At 44.8% G+C, this 26,348-nt stretch overlaps 1 protein-coding gene across 12 annotated transcripts in view; it reads right to left on the bottom strand.

The window, feature by feature from the left end:
• CEP104 (centrosomal protein 104) overlaps positions 1-26,348 on the bottom strand; it is a 44,760-nt gene that overhangs the window by 15,068 nt on the left and 3,344 nt on the right. For 7 of the 12 annotated variants that reach the window (XM_061601142.1, XM_061601143.1, XM_061601141.1 and 4 more), the window contains exons 2-16: positions 22,122-22,252; positions 19,486-19,659; positions 17,790-17,928; positions 16,243-16,305; positions 15,816-15,892; positions 15,418-15,586; positions 13,622-13,780; positions 12,897-13,130; positions 9,818-10,021; positions 9,209-9,376; positions 7,005-7,178; positions 5,640-5,816; positions 3,175-3,381; positions 2,262-2,378; positions 198-234 (exon numbers count right to left, since the gene is read on the bottom strand). In XM_061601142.1, the coding sequence (XP_061457126.1) occupies positions 198-234; positions 2,262-2,378; positions 3,175-3,381; positions 5,640-5,816; positions 7,005-7,178; positions 9,209-9,376; positions 9,818-10,021; positions 12,897-13,130; positions 13,622-13,780; positions 15,418-15,586; positions 15,816-15,892; positions 16,243-16,305; positions 17,790-17,928; positions 19,486-19,659; positions 22,122-22,234 (2,212 nt within the window). In that variant the 5' untranslated portion in view covers positions 22,235-22,252. Of the gene's footprint in view, positions 1-197; positions 235-2,261; positions 2,379-3,174; positions 3,382-5,639; positions 5,817-7,004; positions 7,179-9,208; positions 9,377-9,817; positions 10,022-12,896; positions 13,131-13,621; positions 13,781-15,417; positions 15,587-15,815; positions 15,893-16,242; positions 16,306-17,789; positions 17,929-19,485; positions 19,660-22,116; positions 22,271-24,803; positions 24,901-26,348 lie in introns of those variants that run through there. The other 5 variants (XM_061601147.1, XM_061601146.1, XM_061601140.1 and 2 more) reach the window with 3 other exon arrangements.

Below are 26,348 nucleotides of genomic sequence, written 5' to 3'. Positions count from 1 at the left end.
CTGCCTATATGTGAAGGCTGGGAATTTCACCTGCACTTGAGTTATCTCAGTGAAGGATGCCCGCAACCTGCTTTCTGAGGAAACACAACCCTGAATATAGTGCCTTATAATTCTCTTCCATTATTCAACATACTCTTAACATGTAAATAACACAACAAATATTCTACAGAAGCATATTGGACTTTTGTTTTACCTACCTTGAACCTTGGACTTCTGAAACTCACTCTCTTTCTCCTAAAAAGAAAAAAAGAGTAGGATCTTAAGAGAACAAAGCCCTCTGCTTCAGACCACAATGAGCGGTTGCTGTCAGGAGGCAGAGTTCTGCTTTGCTCTCACACAAAAAACAATCAACCCAGCTGGTTCCTAGAACAAATGGATGGCTATCCTCCTTGCAACTGTGAGATTTCCCAGTGAATTTTGCCTTCCTGACATCCACCCGCCCCTTTGCTCAGGGACAGCAGCTGGGCAATGGGGATCATAGAATCATGGAGTTGGAAGGGCCATCGAGTCCAACCCCCTGTTTAATACAGGAATCCAGATTAAAGCATACCCGACAGGGAGCTGCTCAGCGGCCTCCTGAATGCATCCAGTGTTGCAGAGCCCACCATCTCCCACGGTCACTGGTTCCATTGTCATACCGCTCTAACAGTTAGGAAGTTTTTCCTGATGTCCAGTCAAAATCTGGATTCCTGCAACTGGAGCCTGATTATTCTGTGTCCTGCACTCTGGGATGATCGAGAAGAGATCCTGGTCCTCCTCTGTGTGACAACCTTTCATGTACCTGAAGAGTGCTATCATTTCTCCCCTCAGTCTTCTATTCTCCAGGCCAAACATGCCCAGTTCTTTCAGTCTCTCCTCGTAGGACTTTGTTTCCAGTCCCCTGATCATCCTTGTTGCCCTCCTCTGAACTCGTTCCAGTTTGCCTGAATCCTTCTTAAAGTGCATTCTCTAGAACTGGACACAGTGCTAATGGTGAGGCCTAACCAGTGCTGAATAGAGGGGAACCGAATAGAGCTATTTGGAAACTATACTTCTGTTAGTGCAGCCTAAATGAGCATTTGCCTTTTTTGGAGCCACATCACACTGTAGGCTCATATTCAGTTTGTGATCAACAGCAAACCCAAGATCCTTCTAACATATAGTATTGCTGAGCCAAGTATCCCCCATCTTATATCTTTGTATTTGATTTCTTTTTCCTAGGTGTAGAACTTTGTACTTATCTCTGTTAAACTTCATTCTGTTGTTTTCAGCCCAATGCTCCAGCCTATCAAGATCCCTTTCAAGTTTGTTTCTGTCTTCCAAGATATTCACTCTCCCTTCCAATTTTGTATTATCTGCAAATTTGATATGCATTCCCTACACCTCCTCATCCAAGTCGTTAATAAAAATGTTGAAGAGCACTGGGCCCAGGACCGAGCCCTATGGTAACCCACTTGTTACTTCCCCCCAGTTTGAGAAGGAACCATTGATACCTTTGGGTACCATTCTAGAGCCAACTGTGAATCCACCTGATAGTTGTTCCATCCAGCCCACATTTAGCTAGCCTGCTATTCACAATATCATGAGGCACTTTGTCAAAAGCTTTGCTGAAGTTGAGATATATTATGTCCATAGCATTCCCACAGTCTACCAGGGAGGTTACCCGATCAAAAAATGAGATAAGATTAGTCTGGATGCTTCTGAAATTCCCCTGCAGTTGTCAAGGAATCCTCCCTCTCTCCATAGATGTCATGGCCCATATTGGCAGGGAGACAAGAGAATCAACACTGCACAAGCGTCCCTGCTCAGACGGCACAGAGCGGTGGATGCATTCATAGTGGCAACTTAGGGTTGTATTCAAGTGCAGATTTATTGAAATTAATCAACCTAAGTTACTCATGTCTATTAACTTCAGTGGGCCTACTTTGCGTAGGACTAGTGTTGAATACCACCTTTGGTTTTACTTTTTAAAAAAAATAGGCGTGGGGGAGGTAGAGATGTGGCTGCTAATGCGCAGCATGCACAACAAAGGCATTGTTTTCAGCTGTGTTCTTCAGCTCAGTTCTGGCTTTAGTCGAACAGCTTTCAGTGGTACCTGAAGCACTGTAAAAGCAGTTTGACTGGGGGGTGGTGGCAGTGGTTGGCATCTGCATCCAGTTTGCAGTGACAGAACAGTCAGACTCGTTTGAAAGACAGAGAAAGCGAGGTTCCATGTCCATCTGCTGCTCATAAGGATCAAAGTAATCAAAGGGCATTTTAAACCCCAGGATATCATCAGATACCTTTGCAGCCTGAGCTTCTGTTTGCATCTCCTTCAGAGCTGCCAGCTGACCTTGCAGAGCTTTGATCTCATCTTTCTTTTGCTTTTCGGCTTCTTCGGCAGCGTTTTTTTTCTGTGCCTGTTAAAACACACACACACACCTGAAGGCCATTGGGTTTTGGGCTGGAGTAATGACCAGGGCTGGCTTGCTCATCTTCTGGAATCCCAGTGTTTGGACTACCACTGCCAGTCATACAACTAGGATTCTGCAATTCTCAGCTTGCATGACAACAACAACAACAGAGAAAAGAATGCACACTGAGCAAAGGCAGGCACAGTGCTTAAAAGCACCTGCCTACCACCTTGCACGGTTTATTCAGTCAGAGAGCAGAGGCAGAATCTAAAGGTAGCACAACACCGTTTCAGTTTCTGGGACTCATGGCCACAAGATGCAGTGACAGCCACTCCCTTCAAATCACCTTTCAAAAGGGGATTTGACAAATTCATGGAGGATGGACTGTTGAGCTATGAGAGGCAGTATATCTCTTGGTATCTGGTGCTAAGGACAAACAGGAGGAGCGAAACTGTTGCCTCTGTGGCTTATTTGTGAACTTCCTGGAGACATCTGGTTGGCCGTCGCAGAAAGCAGAACTAGATGGAACTTTGGCCTGATCTCGTAAGGCTCTTCTAATGTTCTACATGTGTTGGGCTCAACACAGAGGTTCCTAATGTGCAGGAGGCATCTGGGGCAGGGTGATCCCGGTCTGCTGCTGCTGACCATGCACAGCCTCCAGCATCTGCACAGGGCTTACAGTTTATGGGTCCTTTAAGTGCGGAATCCCTACAGAAGTGATCGGTAAAATTGGCTTCCCTGCCTTAGTCAGCACAGTTCCTACGAAAACAACAAGACGATTACTGGAACATGCTTTACTCACCCTGATTTCAGCCTCTGTGAGTTTGCCATCTATTTTAGCAAACCCATCAAAGAGCATCTTGTACAGAATGTTCTTGCGTGTATTGGCATCATCAGGAGGGAGGTAATCCAGGATGATGGCTCGGTGCTGCCGATACATGTCCAAGATGATCCGGATGGCGGTTTCTCGGACCTCGTACACTCGGTGCTCCAGAGCTCCTGTTGCAAACTAAAGACAAAGAAAAATGCAACTGTTTTCAAAGTTTGATGGAGGTAGTTTGAGAGCACATTTGCTGTCCTGAAACATACACTGGAAAAAAATGGGTTCTACAAGTTACCTATGTGTTAGGGAAACACTGGCTATGGAAGATGTTAATCTTATTTATTTTTTTATTAAATTTTTATCCTGCCTTTCCTCTCAGAAGGAGCCCAGGGCAGCAAACAACAATATTAAAAGCACTTCAAAACATCTTAAAAACAAAGGATGTTAAAACATCTTAAAACAAAACATCTTAAAAAAACAACTTTAAAAATATATTAAAAAGCAATTCCAGCATAGCACAGTCTGGGATATGGACTCTACTTAAAAGGATTTTTGAAAGAGGAAGGTTGTTAATAGGTGTCAAAAAGAGAACAGAGATGGCAACTGTCTAATATTTAAGGGGAGGGAATTCCAAAGTATTGATGCTACAGCACTAAAAGTCTGCTTTCTATGTTGTGAGGAACGGACCTCCTGAGAAGATGGTATTTGCAGGAGGCCCTCACCTGCAGAGCACAGTGATCAACTGGGTATGTAAGGGGTAACACTTTCAGGTATCCTGGTTCCAAGTGGCATAGGGCTTTGTACACCAAAACTAGAACCTTGAACTTGAGCAGCCAATGCAATTATTTCAGCAGCAGGGCAACAGGACAACAATACCCTGACCAAGTGAGCAGTTATGCTGCTGCAGTTGGGCACAAGGGCAGCTCCACACAGAGAGCATTACAGTAATCCAGCCTGGAGGCTACCAGTGCATGGACAACAGTGGTCAGGCTATCCCGGTCCAGCAACGGTCGCAGCTGTCTTACAAGCCGAAGCTGGTAAAAGGCACTCCTAGCCACTGAGGTCACCTGGGCCTCTAGCGACAAACATGGATCCAGGAGCATCCCCAGACTACGGACCTGCTCTTTCAGAGGGAGTATGGCCCCATCTAAAGTAGGCAACTGACCAATTATCTGAACTTGAGAACCACCAACCCACAGCACCTCTGTCTTGCTAGGATTCAGAGTCAGTTTACTGGCCCTCATCCAGCCCACCACCGAGTTCAGGCACTGGTCCAAGGCTTGCACAGCCTCTCCCGATTCAGATGTCACAGAGAAAAAGCTGAGAATCATCAGTGTGCTGCTGACGCCTTGCCCCAAATCTCCTGATGACCGCTCCCAAGGGCTTCATATAGATGTTAAACAGCACGGGGACAAGATGGTACCCTGCGGCATCCACAGCACAACAGAGACCCGAAAGACAATCACCCAATGCTATTCTCTGAAGACAACCCTGGAGATAAGATCAGAACCACTGTGAAACAGTGCCTCCGATACCCACCTCACCAAGTCGGCCCAGAAAGATACCATGGTCAATGGCATCAAAAGCCGTCAAGAGATCAAGTGAGAATAACAGGGTCGCACTCCCCCTGTCCTTCTCCTGATAAAGGTCATCCATCAGGGCGATCAAGGCTGATTCAGTCCCATAATCAGGCCTGCTCAGATTGGAACAGGTCAAGAGAATCTGTTTCATCCAAGAGTACTTGCAATTTCTGCGCCACAACCCTCTTGATTACCTTCCCTAAAAAGAGAGCATTTGCAAATGGGAAATAGTTGTTACAAACCAATGGGTACAGGGTGAGCTTTCTCAAGGAGTAGTCGGATCACCACCTCTTTCAGGGTGGCGGGGACCACTCTGTCTTGCAAAGACGTGTTGACCGCACCTTGAATCCACTCGATCATACCCTCTTCAGCAAGCTTTAATAAGCCAAGAAAGGCAAGTGTCAAGAGGACACATTGCTGGCCACATCATCGCAAGCACCTTGTCCATGGTTGGCTCTAATAAAGGTATTGGCCAGATGTGCATTTGGAGGCTTTTTCTTCTGATGGACCAAAATAGCTGCCTTTGGGGGGGAGGGGAAGGGCTATGCTCTGACATGTATCTGCTAGCACACGGGTAGCCAATGTGGTGCCCTCCAGATGTTGCTGGAATCCAACTCCCACCACTCTTGACTATTGGCCTTGATGGCTGCTAGGACTGCTGGGAGGTGGAGTCCAACAACATCTGGAGGGGAACAGGTTAGCTACCCTTACCTAGCAGATCCCGAGCCACTCACCTCATTTTTCTTATCAGTACGTATACAGGAAGAGCATAAACATAAGTATCCCCAGAGCAAGTGCCTTCCTTGGGAACATAGAAAAGCCATCTTATACTGATTCAGAATCCACTGTCGCTCAGATCCATACCCGCATTACATTATCGACAGTAAAGCCAGTGTTATCTGTCCCCAGGTCTTTCAGCAAGCGTTCCACTAACTCCACCTGGCTCATTGCAAGATGGGCAGGGGAATTTGGCTTCAGGGGCTGCACCAGGTGAGCAGGTATAATCTGAAGAGGCTTCACTTCATTGCAGAGGGCCATTTCCTGGGGAGGAGGGAAGAGAGAAGACATGACACACTTGGGTTAGGGTTTAAGATGTGGCTCAAAAAGGCATGCCTCAGCAAAAACAAAAAATTCTTTCCCAAACCCTGCAAGATTCAGCAGCAGTACTTAAGCCTCAAAGGTTTGACTTCAGACCTATGCCAAGAAGAGGAGTACTTTGTAGCGAGATGGAAACACAGTTGTTCCAACGATGAGCTCTTACAACAGACTTGCACCCCACCCGAGCCTGCCCGGCTTGCAACAGTGATATACAAACCTATCCAGAATCGATGCAGCTGTATTGCAAGACACCAGAGAAACAAAAAGGGGTGGCTAAAGAGCTGACCACGTGCTGGATTTAAGGGTGGGGGAGAAATTCGATGGTTTGAATTTAAAGCTGAATTTATCAAATTTGCACTTTTCCGAAGCACAGCCACCCTTCAAGATTTGCACTTGTCCATATGCTGTGGTGCAGTTCTGCAAGCAATGTTTACAAAAATGCAAAGATCATGGGAAAGTGTGCACAAAATGAACATATTGGTGGAAATAACAAAGATGCATTATATTAGGATAGATTGCTTGCAAAAATGTGTACATTAGTGAAAACGGAATACAAACACGTATTTATTAGCAGAAATCTATACTAAAGGGCCGACGAATCCGCATGAGGATTTTTATAAAAAATTCAAATCCCTGCAAAAATGTGGAGAACCAAATTTGGGTTTTTTATTTTTCTAATCATTCTAAACTGTCAAATCATTCCATCCCTAGCTGCATTACAGCTTCATACCTTAACCCAGAGTTTCCCAACCTTCTCACCGCTGAAAAATACTCCTCTCCCCAGACCTGAATTAAAATGGGAGGTACCAGTCACTCTTGCACCCAAACTGTTTTAGAGCTTATGTGGCTAACCTGAGGCCTACATCTGCCCTTGGCCAGCCCTTCTGGGACCACAGATTAGGAGCATGTGTGTCCAAAAGTGGAGGTGTCCACCCCCACATACACGGGACACACACAGAAATACAGACACCCCCCTCCCACTCAGTGATCCATGCTGAAAAGGGGAGATGCTTGGAAGGAGGTGATCTGCATCTCCATCACGATGCTGGGCGGGGCAGAGAGGTTCAAACTCCACTTTTGAACGTTAGGCACTCAGGCAAATACGCATGACTGCAGAATGACTTGATTCACCTGGATGAAGTTGGCAGATGCTACACGAAGGCGGGCAGAGGAGTCCCCTGTCCTGGAGAGAAGGTTGGGGAAGGTCCTTTCCACACAGTAAGTGGTCTCCTGCTTCCCAAGCTTATGCCTGGGGATGTACTGGGTGATGATCATTTTTAGGAGCTTTAAGGAAGCTTGAAAAACCTGCCATAAGAAAACCAGCAAGGCAGTTAAAATAAGATTGCAACAATTCCAAACCAACTGCTTTGTTTTTAGAAATCACCAGAAAGAAATCAGGGCTGAGAATTTTCAAGGAGGACAGGGAAGGACCACACTTTGCATACATGACGCCCCAGATTCAATCCTCGGCAACTCCAGACAGGGCTTGGAAAGACTTCTGCCTGAGACCCTGCCAGTCAGAGGTCAATGGCAAGGAACCTGTGCCCCCCCGACTAATTTCATGGAGCTCTTCAGCACACACACACAGAGAGTGCTATGCCATCCTTGTAATGCTCCATATTTCACCCACTTCAGGGCCATCCACATCCAGCATGCAGCCCTCAACAGGTTACCCCTGTCAAAGAATTGTCCCCCTGGGGTCCCTTGCCCTCAGCACCCCAAGGGGGGTTCTCTGCTTCCGAGAACAGTCCCAACTCCTTTGGGTTTCTGCTTCCCAGGCAAAACTCTCCCTCCTTCAGGAGTATTTTTACAGTAGTACTGCCACCCCCCCTTCTTCCTAGCTCTTTTCTCTGAGGAAGGGGATCGCAGAGAGCTGTGTGAGTTCTAAAGGGATTAACCCTTATTAATCAACAGTAATCAGTAGCATCCAGCGGTCAAAGACTAGATTTAGAATCATTCGTTTCAAGCCAATACACACCATCTACAAAAGAGTAATTTATTTAAAAGAAAAGAAAGGAATATACAAAAAAGAGAGCAGCAGTTGTTTCTTCAAAGTGAATCACCTGCAACTGGGCTACACGAGGTACACTGGCATAACAAAGGTGAGAGGTTCAATACAGACAAAGAAAATAACCAAGAGCTTTCTAAGCTAAGATCCTATACTTACAGTAGAATAGCCTGGTCCCCAAATGGCTGTTCCCTGTCAGACTTCAGGCGAGTCGAGGCAGATGGAAATAGGGAACCACAAATGAAGGAATATCCTTCATATTTATGGAGTTTCTCGGTCCACAGTGAGGGGGGAGGCAAATAGCCATATTCTGCCCCTGCAGTGATCCACTCCTTTGAAGCCTTTGAAGGGGGCTAGACAGCTTCACCCTGGGGTCCTGATCTACAACACCCCCTCTTCCTGACTTTTGATCTCAGGAAGCCGATAAGGGATAACAGCTAAGGTTCAGTTGCATCTTCTTGCAAGGTTGCAAATTGTCTGTCTGACACTGAGCTGCAGATCTCCCCTAGTAGGGTGTCCTAGGGAACTGGGGTACCAAGTGGTGCAGAGGAGCCTAGGACTTGCCGCAGCCCAAGCCAAGAAGGCCACCCGCCTTCGGAGGAGCAGCCACTCCATGGAGATGGAGCGACAACGAGAAGAGGCCTAGGGCAGCTCCCAAGCCACCCTCCCCACCAAGACCCTCGTCACCCAGTGAGGCAGTCGTCCCGCTCAAGTACAATGACTGCTGTTAGGCTCCTAACTTGTTTCAGTAAACCACCATATAAACCTGCCTTCCCCAATCTAATGTCCTCCAGAGGTTTTGGATTCTCACCCATTCCAGCCAATGGTCAGGGATGACTGGAGCTGTCGCACAACAGCCTCTGGAGGGCGCCAGGTTGGGGAAGGCTGGTTTAAACGACTTCTTGGATGTAACACTAAACTGTAATTAGTTAAAAACAGGAAGCCAATGCTTCCAGTCTTTTCTTTGCAGCTGTGCTGGCAGAGGAAAGAGGAGGGGGAAGTGCTCATTCATGTAATGCTAAACCATGGTTTGGTGTTATGTCTGAAAGGAGCCACAGAATGGTCAAAGGGACAGTTTAGCATGTGGGCATCACATAAGAGATGGAACGATCTGTGGTCAAGAGGGGGGAATGTTTGGATTGCATGGGACAAGTGCGTGAGGAAGACTTTACAACCCTGTAAAACTGGGTGTCGCTGGATGCCACTAGTAAATACTCACAGATTCTCATTTAGAATATGGGGATATGGGAGGGTGCATTGGTGGGAGTTGCAAAAGACGCGGTTAGAGCCCCACTCCCCCTTCCAGCTGCTTCTAGATATTACTCACTGAAGAGACAATGTCTTTTATGGCTCTCACTGTGAGAAAGATGGCACCCCGAAGCAGGCTCTTCAGGTCATCCTTCGGCGTACTCGTGGAAACCTCCATCATTTTCTTATATATGGCGAGCAATGAGTCTTCGCGGTAGGACCACGTTTTGGAATAGGCTCCAGCAACCTGACAAAATGGGAATGTTTGGGAGTTGAAACAGGCCCAAACCTGTACGAAAACTGATGCCTGCCATTCTGTCACGCTCTAGCGTGACTGAGGAACAAAACCCAGGAGGAGTTTATGCAGGTAGCAGCAGGGTTGACTCTTACTCCCCTTCCGGAGGCCACCTGTTTTGTGGCTAGGAAGAGCCCCAGGGGCCGGAGAGAGCGGCCCAAAGAGCTGCATCTGCTCCCCCCCTCGCTCCCTGGGTCTGGTCTAGGGCATCGGACAATTTCCCAATGCAAACAGGAGAAATGTTCAATTCAAAATGTTCTGGAAAACCCACATCACTACTTCTCACCCATCCTGAACACAGGGCTCCATTCTGCAGTGAGCACAGGGGCACTTCCTGTGCGCAAGACCCTTGCTAGCCCTGCCGTTACTGAGCTACGTTTCTCAGATCTTTACCAGGCCTTCCCCAAACACTTCGATGGCTGAGCTGGCCTCCCTCAATGCTTTCTCGGTCAACGGCTCAGGCTCTCCAACGGTGCCACTTCGTGGGGTGTCCCCCGGGTCCTGCTCATTTATCTCGGGGTCCAAGTAAGGAAAGCCTTCCTCCTGCTGCTTACGAATAGCCGGGAGAGGCCTCTCGTCATAAGGTAAGAACTCGACCTAGAGGAGAAAGGAGACTTTTTCAAAAGGACCAACTCCTGAAGAACCTCTGACCAGACACAGAGCCAACCTATAGATGCTCAAGAGAACAGGAGCACCATCAACAAGCACAGCAGAATATGAGCTTTGGCTGGGCACAGGAACCCAGCGTCAGCAGAGAATTGCAAACTGCTCCAACTTCCCCTTGCAAAGAGGAGAAACTTCAACCAGGAAGCAAAGCCATCCAGCAGTCCAAAGACATCTCCAGCTTAGATGCTTTAGAGAAACCGCCAGCTAAATTTAAAGGCATTACCTGCTCTCTACCCTCAAAACAGAGCAGCCTTGAGCATCAAATGCCTTGTGTGGGAGGCCAAGAAATGGAAGCAGAAGATGACACGCCTGTTGCTCCTGGAAGAGTGGGAATCTGCTCCTTCCAGTGCCCCCCTTGTCTGTCCTCAGAGGAACTAATCACTCTCCCCGAGTATTGCTATCATTCTGAAAGTGCTTGGTTTTTTGGGAGGGAGGGGGTCATATTCCACTCTTTGATCCATTTGTGTGGCCTGTTTTCATACTGGGAGTCCTGTTAAGGAATATAAATGGACCCACGTGTACAATTCATACTTTCTGCTAGCTACCCAGAGCTCTCAGGATACCGAAAAATATATAGCATATTTATTAATTTATTTCAACATCTGCACTCCACCTTTCAGGGCAAGCCCTCCCAAGACAGCTCACAACATATTATTAAAACCACATTATCATAGTCTACAAAACCACAGTCAACAGTACAAAGCATTATGCGTGTAAATGTATGTATTATCTATATCTATATATCTGCCTGTTTAAGATCAAAGTTATGGCTCTCTTATGTTGGCTCCAGTTCCGCAAAGCAGAGAAACCGGAAGCTGATGCCTTAACAGATGTGCCTCGTGATCAGCAATGATGTTCTGTAACATCACCAATTGCGCCTACCCGCGACCTAGGCTCCATGCACCCACACTTTTCTGTGATCTTTCAGGCTGAAATACAGATGGGGAGGATGGAGTGTCTGGGATTGATAAAGATGTTCCACACCATCCTGGTCTGGTATTGCCTTATGAAGCATCTGAGCTTTTACTGCACTGTGAAAGAAGAATCCTCCTGTGAGTTGACTCAGGCTGGTTTGTTGCTTATACTCAGCAGGATGAGTTAAACCAGGGGTGGGGAGTGGATCCGGATGCCTCTTGCCTGCCCTGGGCCATGTTGACAGGTGGATGCCGATGTCAGTCACCTGATGTCACCATGACGTCAAGTGAAGCATTTCGCTTTGTAGACCAACTTGAATTCCAGCTAGTTTGCAAAGGAAAAATATTCCTTTGCATGTATTGGCTCCACTTGTGAGCTCATGTGCTGGAGCAATCCCAGTGGGTTTGCATTCACCACAGAATTAAAAAAGGTGCCAAATGCAAGGCCTCCTGCTGCAGAGGAATAATTGGGAGCACACTTTAAGGCTCCCGATTCTTCCTTTGCAGCCGTGGCTGAACCCAACCAACACCTGATGTCATTATGTCAGCTGTGGGATGGATGAGCGTGGAAAACCAGCCTTGACGGGCCCAATTAGGACTCCTATGGGGCTTAATCTGGTCCATGGGACAGAGGCTCTCCATGCTAGGGTTAAACAGTGAGAGGTGTGTGTGGGGGTTCCTCTGATGCAGTAGAGGCAAGAGTGGTTCTGCTGCTAATGACTCAGGGTGTGGAGCACCTGTGGCCATGTTTCCTGGCACCACTGTGACTAAACGGTGCAAGTAATGAAAAATGTTAAACAGACTTTTTGAGATAATCCCACCGTTTCATAGCTTTTAGAGGCAACATGAAAAGGCGCATCTTGGCAGGGTGGAGGTGATGAATGTATTGATTTTGAGCAGGAATAGGTTGCTTAATTATTTATATTTCAGTACATGTGTACTTCAGAGATAGTGTTTTTGGAGGTTTCAATGTGGAGTGAGATGTTCTGACATGGGGGATTCTAGGTTAGCAGATCTTGCCCCACATGCTAGCTTTGAATTACACACCTGAGAAAAGAATCCCCACTGCTCTAAATACATAGGATTGCACTGTTTGTGACCTCTAGGAGACCCCTGGAACATCATAAGCACGGGGTGATAATTTTAGATTGCAAGTCTTTGTCAGGGGCGGGACCTGTCCTTTTTACTTACAGTATTTGGTAAGAAGCATTACTGGAAATCAGATCCACCCTATTCACACCCACTACTAATGCCGAATTTTACTATTTTTAAATTGGTTTTGATTCCTTTTTATCTAGCAGTATGATTGGTTTTAATATTGGATGTAGTTTGCTTCATTTTAATGTAGATTCTGTATGTTTTAATTATATGTGCTTTTATCTGGAAGCCGCTGCGAGTTCCAGTATTGGAAGGATGGCAGCATATAAATAAAGAATAACTAACTAACTAACCTTCCTGTGTGTGTGCATCCCATCCTGAAGCAGCCTTTCCCAACCTGGAGCTGCAGCCTTTTCAGTGCATTGATCCCCAACACATTTTCTAACAGATCCTGTTCCAAATCAATCCAATGCCCCTTAAATTCTCCCTATTCATTCTCCCCCAAATAAGATAAAGTCATCCATAAATCAGTTTAGTTCCCCAAATTAATATCTAGCACAATAGCCAAGATCACGTCCCCCCACACCCCAATTCAATTCCCCCTGAATTCACTTCCAAACTCAAACACTCAGAGCCCTCAGAAAAAGACTTGGTTCCCAAGTCCCCCAGATGCACAACTAGTCATACCCCTGGAGAGAAGAGAAAGAAGAAAAGCAGAAGACTTCAGAAATGTTCAATACAAGCTGTGTGCAGAAGTGTGTTAACCTACAGGATCCATGAAAAACCAAACTCACACTTATCTTTGGAAAAGCCTCGGCTGAGATGGGGGCCTGGGCCGCGGGAGGAGAGAAGGTCTGTGCTGCAACAGCCTCAGGGGAAGGACCTTCGGGAGGCTTCTCAGGAGGCAACGGCTCGGGACTCTCCGTTTCAGTTTTAACCCGCCGGGGGGAAAGCAGAGACTTTTTTTGTTGAGGAGAAGTGGAAGGATAAACCACAGGCTCGAGAGGCAGATCGGGAGGCCGACAGATCTGAGTGAACGAGAGGGAGAAAAAAAGATCACATCCATAGAAATTTCATCATACAGCAGGCCTGGGAAACATCTGTGGCCCTCCAGATGTTGCTGGACTACAACTCCCATCATCCATGGCCACTGGCCGTGCTGGCTGAGGCTCCTGGGAGTTGGGAGTCTAACAGTATCCAGAGACTTAGGTCCATTTATTTCAATGGGTCTACTGCAAGTAGGACTTTAGTTGGATGCAACATATTGTATTTATATGCCATGTGAATTATTTTAAGGCTACTGATGAAGGGTGGTTAGGCAATGTTTTAAGTAAAAAAATAAATATAAAGCTGTTCGCCTGGGGCCTAGCCAGCTCTGGAGCAATACTTTACGCTGCTCTGCTCCCTCTCAGACAGCTCCCCAGGTACTCAGAGGTAGCAGGAAGTGGGCAAGGGCCCCTCCGGAGAATCATAACATAGAGGCAGGTTTCTGACTTGCACTGCCACGGACATCGCTCACCATCAGATCCGGATCGAGGAGGTTGTGCAGTTCCAGCTGTTGGTACACTTTCAGGCGGTACTCCTCCATCTGCTGCTTCTTCTGCTTGGCGAGATCATAGTCCTCCCGCTCGACGGCACAGCGCTTTTCCACTTCGTAGCGGCCCAGCCGCTCCCCAACCTGAAAGACCAGGAGCTGAGGGGTCACTGCTGGAATCTGGGGGAAGCAACGGTCTTCCCAGGAATGGACATTCTCTGCACTGGACGGAGCTTATCCAGAAGAGGTGAAGAGACAAGGAAGTTCCAGAACCTTCCTCTATACGTTTCTTAACCCTCCTCTCACAGACCGTCGACAGAGCTTGGAAAAGTTACTTTTTTGAACTACAACTCCCATCAGCCCCAGCCAGCATGGCCACTGGATTGGCCTGATGGGAGTTGTAGTTCAAAAAAGTAACTTTTCCAAGCTCTGCGGAGACCAAGGTAAGGAGAATGCTGACAGGCTCTTTTGCAGTTTCCCTCAGATACATCTTCTTGGCCCCTCTGGGCTCGCCAGAGTCAGCTCCCTGAGCGGAAACAAACTCCTCTCCTAGCCTGAATATCCTAGCTCTTTTCTAAAGCCAGCAAGGAAATCCTCAGCTTGAATAGCCTAGCTGAGGAAGGTTCTGAAACTCTGAGTGGCATCCATAGAATCATAGAGTTGGAAGGGGCCTTGTAGCCATTGAGTCCAACCCCCTGCTCACAGCAGGAAATCCACAGCTAGAGCATCTCCCGCAGATAGCTGTCCAGCCTCTGCTTGAAGACATCCAGCGAAGGGGATCCCACCACCTCCCTAGGCAGTCGGTTCCATTGCCGAACTGCCCTTACTGTCAAGAAGTTCCTTCTAATGTCCAATCTGAATCTATGCTCCTGCAACTTAAATGTTAGACCTACTCAGAGCAGACCACAGAAATGAATGGACCTGAATTAGTCATGCCCATTCATTTCAATGGGTCTACTCTGAGTAGCGGCTGAGGAAAAAGGACATCTCCAGACTCAGCCTGCTTGGTTCTCACGTCCATTAGATTTTCACACCATACATTAAGGCCACGGTGTCTAAAGAAAAGTGTACACACATACGCAAGGACACGCAAGCGCCTAGTCAAAGTTTTAAAGACTTAACAGATTTACTTATGGCAGAGGTGGGGAACATTTGGCTCCTCCAGAGGTTGCTGGACCCCAACGCTCATCAGCTTCAGTCGGCATGGCCAAAATCAGGGATGATGATGGGAGTTGTACTACAGCATCTGCAGGGCCACCTGTTTGTGGGCCAGACACATTACATGCAATCCTTGGATGGCAAGTATACACACACGCTTAGGGCAACATCTGATGCTAGGTGGATTCTGGTGCACAAAAACTTATGCTGTAGATAAACCTGTCAGGCTTTAAGGCAGCCTTCTCCAGCCAGATGCCCTCCCCTAGACTACCAACAGCACCAGCCAACATGGCTGTGTTAGCTGGGGCTGATGGGGAGTTGGGAGTCCAAAACACCTCTGAATACCAGTTGCTGGAGATCACGAGCGGGTGAATGCTCTTGCATTCATGTCCTGTTTCTGGGTTTGCCCAAGGCACCTGGTGGGCCACTGTGGGGACAGGATGCTGGACTAGAAGGTCCTTTGGTATGATCCAGCAGGGCTCTTAACTGAACTTCCCTTCAACTATATAAAGGTATGTCCTCTCCTGAGATTCACCCCCCCCCAGCAAATGACCAGAGATATTGTGGCTGTCTGTTGCTCTGCTGTGCCCCCTTCATGAACCCCTACCCTACTCTGGCCCTACCTTCTGCAGGTCCGCAATGGCTTGCTTGAGTTTCTTGGCATGATCATAATGTTCCTGGCGCACCGCTTCATATTTTTTCTCATCCAGCTTACGGATGATCTGTGCCACCTCTGGATCTTGGTACATGTCAAAAGCCAGATCGTCCAGCGGTGAAATCAAATCTGGCTTCCTGGGGAGGAGATGGAGAACAGTATTGTGGGAAGCTATTTAAGAATCATAGAATCGTAGTTGGGAGGGGCCTTTAAGGTCATTGAGTCCAACCCCCTGCTCACTGCAGGGATCCAAAGACACAGGACGTTCCTGGCAAATGCAAGCAGTGTTTTTTGTGTGTGTGGAGGGAAGAGGGGTATGAAACTATGGTCACAGAGGGAAGTACTTCACAGCTAGGATATCCTTACCCAGTGTATGTTCCATCTAAGGCTGAGTCATCTGGGTTGCTCCCCAGGTAATGGTCAATCAGCTTCTCTCTGGAAGACTTTCAAAAGACAAAAGGCAGGAAGCATCTCTGAGACTCTAAACACCGCAATCAAGCCTACCTCCAAGTATGGCAAGTGGTATCTCCCTGGTTTGGTTACATGAATTAATAGACAAGGAGCCTCAGGCTTGTGCATTCCCTTATCAGGGGGAGATTGCCAGCATCCAATCCTGACATGAACCACACCATAGTTTTGCTGTTTGTCTGACCCAGCCAGCTACAGCTTGTGCTTGCCTTCTAAATGCCAGGATCAGAAAACAAACCCTGGCTTGGTGTTATGCTGATTCATCCCTCTAACAGCAGGCAAAATGTCCCCGACTTTCCTTCAACCCATTATTTCATACACTTACATGGCTACTGTCATTACTGATGTCCGCAGGCTCTCCAATGATATTTATTGCTACAAGAGCAACCTAAAAAAAAAAAGGGAAAAATGGACAGGCTCTTATTAATTTATTAGATTTGTATCCCGCCCTTCCTCCCAGTAGCAACCAAGGGCGGCACTCTCTACTCTTAGTGAAATTCTGTACCAGGGAAAGCTCAGTGCTGTGACATGAGTAATTCATGCAAGTCAGACATAATTGGTATCATTTTTACTTTTCATAATTCTGCTATTTTTACCGATTTTGCATTTCCCCCCTGGTTTTGTAAAGGGGTAAGGAGCTGATGTAGGATGCTGAAGACCTTCTCCAGAGCATAAAAAGCTGCTTTAGGCCAGCTCAGATTAGTGGTCAGTCTAGCTCACACTGTCCCCACTGTCAGGCAGCAGCTGTCCAGTTTCAGACAGGGGCCCTTCCTAGCCCTACCTGGAGATGCTGCTGGAGATTGAACTTGGGACCTTCTGTAGGCAAAACAGATCACCACTGAGCTGCAGCTGCATTCCTGCCCCCACAACCTCTGGAAATCTTATTCAGTCCCCACCTCGGTTCTGAGACTGCGGCCCTCCAGATGTTGCTGGACTACAACTCCCAAAATTGCTGATTGTCTGGATCAACCGAGCTACATCTCCAGCACGCTCAGTTCTGGCAATCAGGGGTGCTGGAGAAGCTGAAATGCCCTTTTTCATTCTTCCTTCCTTTTGTCAGAATTCCCAAACCATTTTCATTCATTGCTCCCCACACCCAACTAAAGTACCATGCTTCTGATTGATCTGATGTTTGTTATCACAGTTCTTACTCCACCTTTCTGTAAAGGTTACACCCAAGGCGGTGAACAATAAAACTACAACAATAAAAACATACCCAGGAAAGAAAGAAAAGATAATCTAGACAAAAGGAGGCTGATTGCCATTATGTGCTTTATTTAACTCCATGGGTTCAAACTAGGGAAATAACCCAGTCATTTTTAAAAACACACACACACTAAACTCCAGAAATCTGAAGGGAAGTGCTGAGTCCCTTGAAAGCTTGCTGCCAGAATGTTAAAAACTAGTCGGTCCTGCAAAAGGTACCATCTCAGGTGCTGCATCCTTGTGAGATCCCCAACTCTGAAGAGCTCATCGCATGGATTTGGGAGTGGGCAAAGACATGATTCTGTGTAATTATATGCATGTTTACTCAAAAATAAATCCACCGTATTCAATGGAGCTTCCTCCCAGGGAAGTGTGCACAGGATTGCAGCTTCAGTCAGACAACACCCAAGGGGTCAAGCATGGCTTGCTGCAAGGGGGTTGGTTGGTTGGTTGGGTTTTGTTTCGAGTGTGTTAGCAAGCATTAGCTATGATGGCTGTGGAAAAAGGTTTGAACCTGCAAATAAAATATCATCTGGCCCAAAATAATGAAAATAAAAATATAAATCTCCCAGATACTTCAATTGCTATACCTCCCCTAGGTAGAAAATGTTATTTTGATACATGAATAGAACATGAGGCACCCCTGAACCTTTTGATTCTTTTTACCTGACTGTACAGGTTGTACCTATTGACATAGTTTTTGTGGAATGTCAACTTTAGGTACTGGCCAACGGCATCCACGTAGACCGATTTCAGTTCTCGTGCCTTGTAGCCAGTCTTCTCGTTGTTTGAGAGAGACACATAACTGCAAGGGGCGGGTAGGGAAAAGAGATAAATACTGTATCATACACAAACGGACCCTGTCCTTGCAATGCTGTGGTCACATTTAAAGCATCACACACCGGTAATGACATGAGCATCATGTGCCCCAAAATAAAAACTCACTGATCCTAAAACTTTATCCTCTGGAAAAAAAAAGGGTAGCTGAAATTAACACACCAGCATACAAACAGGAGCTAACAGATGGACTCTCACCCTTTTCTCTGCTAATGTGTTCCCCACACGCAACACAAATCTGGGTATTTCAGGTCCCTGCTGAGGCCTTCTCCAAACAAAATCTGATCCTGCTTTGGACTGTCATACTATAGGACCAGTTTAAACATACTGGAAAATCAAGTGGGAGAGCCTCTCCTGGACTGAAACACTTCAGGCTGCAGTGGAAATTGGGGACTGCTTGTCTGAATGTTCCCGTTTCACAAAGACATCCCTGCACATACAAAATGATCACGTCAAGGAGAACTGCTCTGCCTAGCCTTTACTCTTCTGGTCTATTTTTCTATGTACGTATAGCTTTTTATTTTGTTTTTTCTTTTCCCCACAGGAGGGATGTTGGAACATGCAAGTGTCCTCTTGCAGACTTGGTACACTGCAAGAAAACCTTTACTGCTTGATTCTCCTGAATATATAAACTGGATGTTTCTTGTTCCATCCTTATACACTCATGGTTCTTTGTGCTGACTTCTGATGTTGGGTTGGCTGTCTAAGAGGAGCCTGCTCTGGACTTCCAAATAACATTTAGTGATTGCCATTCAAACTTCTGAGTTCACCATTAGAGGCACTAATAAAATGATGGGCGACTAACAAATCTCATAATAAATAAATAAATACTAAAATGAATTAATTGATGGCATTTCCTTGCATTCACCACACGCTGCTCCTGCATTCCTCCTCTGCTGTTGCTGCCTGTCATTAGTGAATTTAGATTGTAAGCTGCACAAGGCAGAGATCTATCCTGTTTGCTTATGGTGCTCTTTACAGCCATGTATACACTGAGGGTATCGTACACACACACTTCATATTCTGGGCCAGAGCAGGGCTGTATCCAGCTATGTTTTAGTCACAGTAGACAGTCATGCCCATTAATTTCAATGGGTCCACTCTGAGTACGACTAACATTGGACACAACCTCAAGAATGTAATTAATTGTACCCAGTGATAGATTCCTGCTTGGAACAAGGGGAAAAGCTCTGCTCAGACATGCCCCTTCCTACACAGTCCTTTTTTTCAGTAAGCCACCTTTAGAAAGGCTTCTTAGGCTGAATCCCACCTGTGATAATAACATTAAACCAAGAGTAGAGGAAATGGTACCAGCTTGCACGTCCCTGGGTGTGTTTGCATCTCAGACGGTTATCTGGGCTGATCCCATGAATGCATTTGGCTTATTAGTAAACCCTGTGAGAAGCAGCCTACTGTCCCCCCGCTCACAAATCCTTCCACCTAGAGGCACGCTAAGAACCAGCTCGCCTGCCCCAAGCAAACAATGAACTGGGCACTGGTACAGCTGTGGAAACGGGAGACTTACCCCAGCCTTCGGAACCTCTCCGACTTGTACGGCGCAAAGTACTCGGGCAGGTTCTCACTGATGTAGAACTCAATCTTGCTGGAGATCATGTACTGGTGAGCCAGCAACTGCAGTTTTCGAATTCTACATCGCTCCACCATCTGAAGGACGATTTCTTGGGGATACTGGCAGAGCCTGGAATTGAAGAAATGCCCCATGTGCGGCAGTGTCCCAAGCCAGAGTTTGGTCCCTACTGCTCTATGCTACCCGCTATCGCAATGCAGAAGGGCAGGCTTCATTTTTTAATACCATGAACTGCCCTTACTGGCCAGGCTTATACGCAATGCTAAACCATGGGACAGCATGACGTGGGTGAGACTCAGTGAGCCTGGGTGAAGGGTCAGACTTCTGCACTCCCCTCTCCTCCCCCCACGCGGTTTGGAGGAGGACTTCTACCAAGCTTACCTTCACTTTTAAAGAATCTAGCTTAGTGTTTTGTTTGGAATAGGGATCCTGATTTAAAACAAACTCTGGCTATTTTATTAAGCCAGTTCCTAAGGCCTCATAGCTTGATGTTAGCATATTATGACACTAACCAGAGTGGGTGATATCCAATGTTAGTCATACTCACAGCAGACCCATTGAAATCAATGGACAAGTCCAGTAATTTCAATGGCCCTACTCTTGAGACAGCTGGATTATCAACCAATTTGTTGGAAAGCTGGATCTCTGGTTTGAACATAGCACTAAGCTGAGTTCTTTAAAAGAGAACCTCAGCTTGGCAGAAGTCTTCCTCATAGCCACGTAGGAGGAAGAGAGATGAATGTGTGTGTGAACCTAAAGCTTCTCTCAGGCTTGTCCATACAGCACTAAACCAGGAGTGGCCAATATTGGGCACTCCAGATGTTGCTGGACTACAATTCCCATCATCCTGCACCCCTAGCCATTCTGGCTAGGGATGCCGGGAGCTGTACTCCAACAACATCTGGAAGGCCTCACACTGGCTACCCCTACAAGTTAACCATGGTTTAGCTTTATGTGGCCATTAGGAGTTGTATCCAACTAAGTCCTACTCAGAGTAGATCCATTGAGATTAATGAACATAAGTTACTCATTTCTATTTACTTCAATAGGTCTTCTCTGAGTTGGACTAATACTGGACACAATCCTATTTATTTATTTATTTATTCGATTGATTGATTTATATTCCACCCTTTATCCTAGTAGGAGCCCAGGAGAGCAAACAAAAGCACTAAAAAAACTTTAAAACATCATAAAAACAGACTTATAAAATATATTTAAACACAACAACCACTAAAAACATATTAAAACAAAACATCTTTAAAAAACATTTTTAGAAAGGCTTTAAAAACATTTAAAAAAGAGAAGGTTTAAAAATATATTAAAAAGCAGTTCCAGCACAGATGCAGAGTGGGATAAGGTCTCTACTTAAAAAGCTTGTTGAAAGAGTCTTCAGTAGGTGACAAAAGATAACAGAGATGATGCCTGTCTAATATTAAGGGGAGGGAATTCCAAAGGGCTGGTGCCACTACACTAAAGGCCTGTTTCCTATGTTGTGTGGAATGGACCTCCTCATAAGATGGTATCTGCAGGAGGCCATCACCTGCAGTGTGCAATGACTGACTAGTTATATAAGGGATAAGACGGTCTTTCAGGTATCCTGGTCCCAAGCTGCCCAGGGCTTTATATACCAAAACTAGAACCCTGAACTTAGTCCGGTAGCTAATAGGTAGCCAGTGCAATTTTTTCAGTAGCGGAGTGACATGTTGGCGATAAGTTGCTGAAGAAACATGGAAGGAAACATCACATACATGTTGCTTGGATAGATGACAACTAAAGCGATGCCCTTATGCTACACAAGAAATGCTATCACTCCAAGTCAAAATAAAACAGCCATCTTTTGCTGAAGTAGATCATGTGCTAATGGTTACTGAGGACCAGCTGGCATTTCCAGAGCAAGGCAAAGATGTTTGCTCAGTGGCTTTCGACAGCTCTAGAACACCCTGTTCTCCTCCAGAAGCTTTGGATTCCAACACCCACCAGCCTCAGCCAGCATGACCAACACTCAGGAATGACGGGACTTGTAGTCCAAAACGTCTGGAGGGCACCAGGTTGGGGAAGGCTGCTCCAGAGGGATAATGCTTGCCTTTGGGGAACCAAATGCTCTCCAATGCTCAGTGTGATCATTTATAAATAAGAGTTACTGCAAAAGTGCTGTAAGTCCAGTTCTCTTGCTTCACATGGAAACAGACTCTGTAGCAGCTGCCCTTGAATTTTCTACTACTCCAGGATACAAGAAGCCCCATCCTTTTCTGAAATTCTAACCTTTGAACACTGGGTGGGATGTCAGTCCTTAAAATAAAAGGAAAAGCTTGTTGTGATCTATTGACAGACTTAGAAATCATGAAGACTGAAAAACAGGAAGTTTGGGGTTGGTTTTTGTTCATTTTTCCTGGCTCCTAAGTAATCATTTTTGGCCAACACAATTCAGTGATGAAGAAACTACGCTTCTAAAATCAAAGGAGACGGTCTTGGGATTCTAGCAAGACCCCCACCCAAAGGTGCCAGTCCAGGTATAAGCTTGACAACACCCAACCTGGCAAAATGCTTCCTAAAATTTATTTCACTTACAGTACCTTGGTGACCTCCATCCATTGACAGTTGGTGCATGGACCATCAGTTCTTTTGCACTGAAGCCGTCCTCGTGTCCTGATGAACTTATAACAATAAACCCAATCTTGTGCGGCATCCTGCGCTCTTGAACTAACTGGAAAAGAAAAGGAACCTGATGCTCTTTTAGGATAAGCTGTGCAAAATGATGAATTTCTCACAATTAAAGTCTGAGGTGTACATTTGGCAAGTTGAGCATAGTGTTGCCAGGTCAGGCCAAAGATCCACCTAGTCAAATATCCCGCTACCCATTTTGGTCAACCAGTTGCCTCTCACAAGCCCACAAACAGAAGACATTTTATTATATCTAACTGATACTATCACAATTGCTTGCATCTTTGCATTTGCCCAGTACTGTACTCTCCCAGAAAAATTATGGATTCTTTTCCATCAAGCTGGGCTAGCAAAAATGTTCATATTTCTAAATCTTTCCGGAGTCAGGACCATATGTTTAGGGACCCATCTTCAGTATACACTCTGATTCCATAATTTGTTTTGTAATCGAGGGAAATGTGGCTGAGGAGGAGCCACTTGATGAAGACCACAAAACGTGTTACTGAAAAAGGTGCGTGTTTGAACTCAGGGCGCCCATACTGCCTCTCCAGCCACCAGAACAAAACAAGATCCTCTGTTCTCTCTCCGCTATGCCGTTAAACAACAGAGGTAACCATGACTAAGGTTCATGGCATCCCTATAGAGCAGGTCCAATCTTTCAAATACCTTGGCATAATACTTAATAATAACCTTTCATGGAAACCCCAGGCAGAGGTTATCAAATTAGCTAGTGCCAGAATAACAGGCCAATTAAAAAAGTTTTTCTTCACCCGAGGTGTACAGTTAATCCCCCCGATGATAAAAATCTTTATCGCTAAAGCCCTTCCTAAATTGTTATACGGGGCAGAAATTTGGTGTTATGCTCTTAAGCCAACTTTAGAACCCATCCAAAATTTATTTATTTTTTTTTTTTTCAATAATTTTTATTCAGATTTTCATAAAACATACAAGACAAAATCATAAAACATTCAAAGACAAAAAACAAAATCAAAAATAGTTAAACAAAAAGAAAAAAAGAAAAAAAAAACAAAAATAAAAAATAAAGAGTAAAATATTGACTTCCCATTTGTCAAAGATCAAATCAGTTATAAGTCTATAATATATAACAATCCTGTCTCTTAAGTCATATTATAAAATCACTTTCCTCCAGTAGTTATCTTACTTAATCATCAAATCTCATAAACATTACTTTATTCTTTCCACAAAAAGTCAAAGAGAGGTTTCAATTCTTTAAGAAATATATCTATCAATTTTTTTTTCCAGATAAGCATATCGATTAATCCATCTCATTACTAATTATGATAATCTTATTGTCATAACCATAGTCAAAATAAACATTTCAATTAATCCATCACATCAGAATCTGTTAGGTTCAATAATTTCAGTAGCCATTGTTCTATTATCTCTATTAGTTCCATTTTCCATCTTCCATCTTCAGTAGTCTTGTTAAGTCCAGTAATTTCAATATCCAATCTTCCATTATCAGTATTCCATAATAATCTTGCTGTCAAAGCCATAGTCATATAGTAAGAGTCTGATGGGGATTACCTCTATCCCAAATATTTTCTTGCCATCCATTCTGAATAGGTTGCTGAAATACTGCTGTAAAATCATATCTCTGTTCTTTTTTTCAAAATACACTGGGTCATCTCTTAAAAGTTTTTCCATTGTCACATGGCTGCAGATAATTCCATAGATTTTCTCTATATTGGGCTCCATCACATCATTCCAGTCCAGAAGATTATCCATGCCATTGATAACTTTATCTCTAGAATCTTCATTCATTTCTTCAGAGATAACATTGAGTTCCAAACAATAGATTTTATTTCTAAAGTCCATAGACTCCAAATCTTGTTCCTGTTCCACGTTGGTTCCAATCTCCGGGATCTCCTCTCTCACAGGGACCCCTATTCCAGTCTCCAGGGTCGCCTCTCTCACAGGGACCCCTGTTCCAATCTCCGGGGTCTCCTCTCTCACAGGGACCCCTTCCAGGGTCACCTCTCTCACAGGGACCCTTATATCTTTAATCTCCTGCTTCATTTTACTCAATTCAATTTTCATTATCTCAATCTCATCCATTATTTTCTGAAACATAGTTATTTCCAGATTTTCAGCCACTTTCTTAATTGCCATTTTAAAAGAAAAATATAGGAAAACCACTTCTTATTTCAGCAACAATTGGGTTAATACTCCAAACTTGGTGACATCACAGTATAAACAGAGCAGACAGCCTTATCTCTCCAATAGTTAAGTAAACAAAATGCAGTTCCCAGGATCGAAACAATTAATGGCAATCGTCAAGAAACAGATTCGTCAAAATAAAATAGACCAAAAAGAGAGTAGTCTCAAAACAGTATAATATTTTTCAAAATAAAAATCTGGAATAGAAATCCCTCTTCTGTGTATATCTTTAGAATGCAAATCCAGGACAGCTTTTTGCAACAAAAACAGAGATAAGCTATTAATTAGTGCGTAGCAGAGAGAAGTTATGGCTCCCCAGTGAGATGTCAAAAACTGATCAATCTGGCAAATCTCTTTTAAACAGCAACAATTTAAGTCAAGTAAAAGAAAAATATAGAAAGAAGGGTGCTTGCCTGTTAGTGCGTTCTCTCTTAGAAGATAAGGTGAACGTTCGCTTTATCAGATAGAGCTTGCTGTTGAAAATCCGTCCCACCTTCGTCGGCTGGACCTCGTCCCATAAATTAATGAGATCTGGTCGTCCCAACAAAAATAGGCTTTGAGGTTAATCTCTTCGTTTCTCCCTACCCGGGAGAAGTTTAATCAGTCAAAAAAAAAGAAAAAACTGACTGATATATCTGAATAAGCTTCTTTTGAGGCAGGAGCCCGTCTCAAAAGCAGGCACAGGCTAAGTCACCCTTCCCGGAAGTCCAAAATTTATTTTTAAAACAGATTCTGGGCCTTCCCCAAGGAACGCCTTCTGCTCATGTAAGAGCCGAGACAGGACTCTCCACATTGGCAGCGAAAATAGATTGCGCGATATTAAGGTTTTGGAGGAAAATTATCCATCTTGATGAATTTTCAATTGTAAAATCTTGCTGGCAAGAACAAATACAATCTGGAGGCTGGGCCCATACCACACTAATTAATTTTTATAACCTCTCCCCCAGTAATCTTCTAACCCTTTCTCCAAAGGACTTGAGAAACTGGATCTTTAATTTCCATGAGGTCCAAGATAGGCTCTATATAGTGACATCTCCTTTCTCGAGATGGTTTCCATCTTTTAAATCAAATCACGTAATTGCCTCTTATTTTACTATACCCACTAACCCGAAAATACGGAAAGTTTACACTGAAATCAGATTCCAGACTATGAAAACAGCTTTTTTGGAGGGTAGATATAATGGGATTCCAAGAACTGAACGTTACTGTATTTGTGGTAATAAGGAGACCGAGGATCTAGCCCACTATATCTTAAAATGTCCTCCATATAATGCTCCCAGACACAAGTTTTTATCTCCCTTTATTAACTCTAGAGCTGGGCTTTCCTCTGATGTTTTAACAGCCGACTTGTTGTCAGATAACTATGGAGTAATCACTATGGCTGTAGCCAATTTTGCTCTTGCTGCAAAGCATATTAGAATTCAAAATTGCAAAACCTAATTGCGTTGAATTTTAAATCGTTTTATCTCATAGGGAAGCCAACAAAATTGTGTACTACATTGTATGGTTTATCTCTATTTTATTTATTTTATGGAAACATGTATGCTATGGCCCATGGCTAAAAGCGAATAAAATGTTGTGACTAAGGTTCATGTAGAGCAGAGTTCTGTGTCCATCAGTTGCTATTCACATGCCCCAGATAAGTTCAGGAGTTTCAAACCATTGTCTTTGCCTGTTGCTTGACCATAGCATCAGGTACTTAAAGGTACACTGCCCCTAAATGTGGAAGTTCCATTTAACTATCATCCATTTAAGCCTAGCTATCAATACAGGTCTTTTTAAAATGTTTTTTTTTTAATCTGCCGCTTCTGTCTCTAGATTTTAAGGTCTTAAAGGTTTTTTTTTAAGCAAAGTTTTCTTGTATGTGGATGTTTATAAAAATGGTTGTTAAAGTCATCCTGATTTCCTCTGACTGCAATGGAAAGGTGGGGGATTTTTCTAAAAACAATTAAGTAATG

Source organism: Rhineura floridana, chromosome 18 (assembly GCF_030035675.1).
Source record: "Rhineura floridana isolate rRhiFlo1 chromosome 18, rRhiFlo1.hap2, whole genome shotgun sequence".
NCBI classification, from domain to species: Eukaryota; Metazoa; Chordata; class Lepidosauria; order Squamata; family Rhineuridae; genus Rhineura; species Rhineura floridana.
The sequence above is the reverse complement of the archived record's forward strand: the minus strand, read 5'-3'. Positions and strand labels throughout refer to the sequence as shown.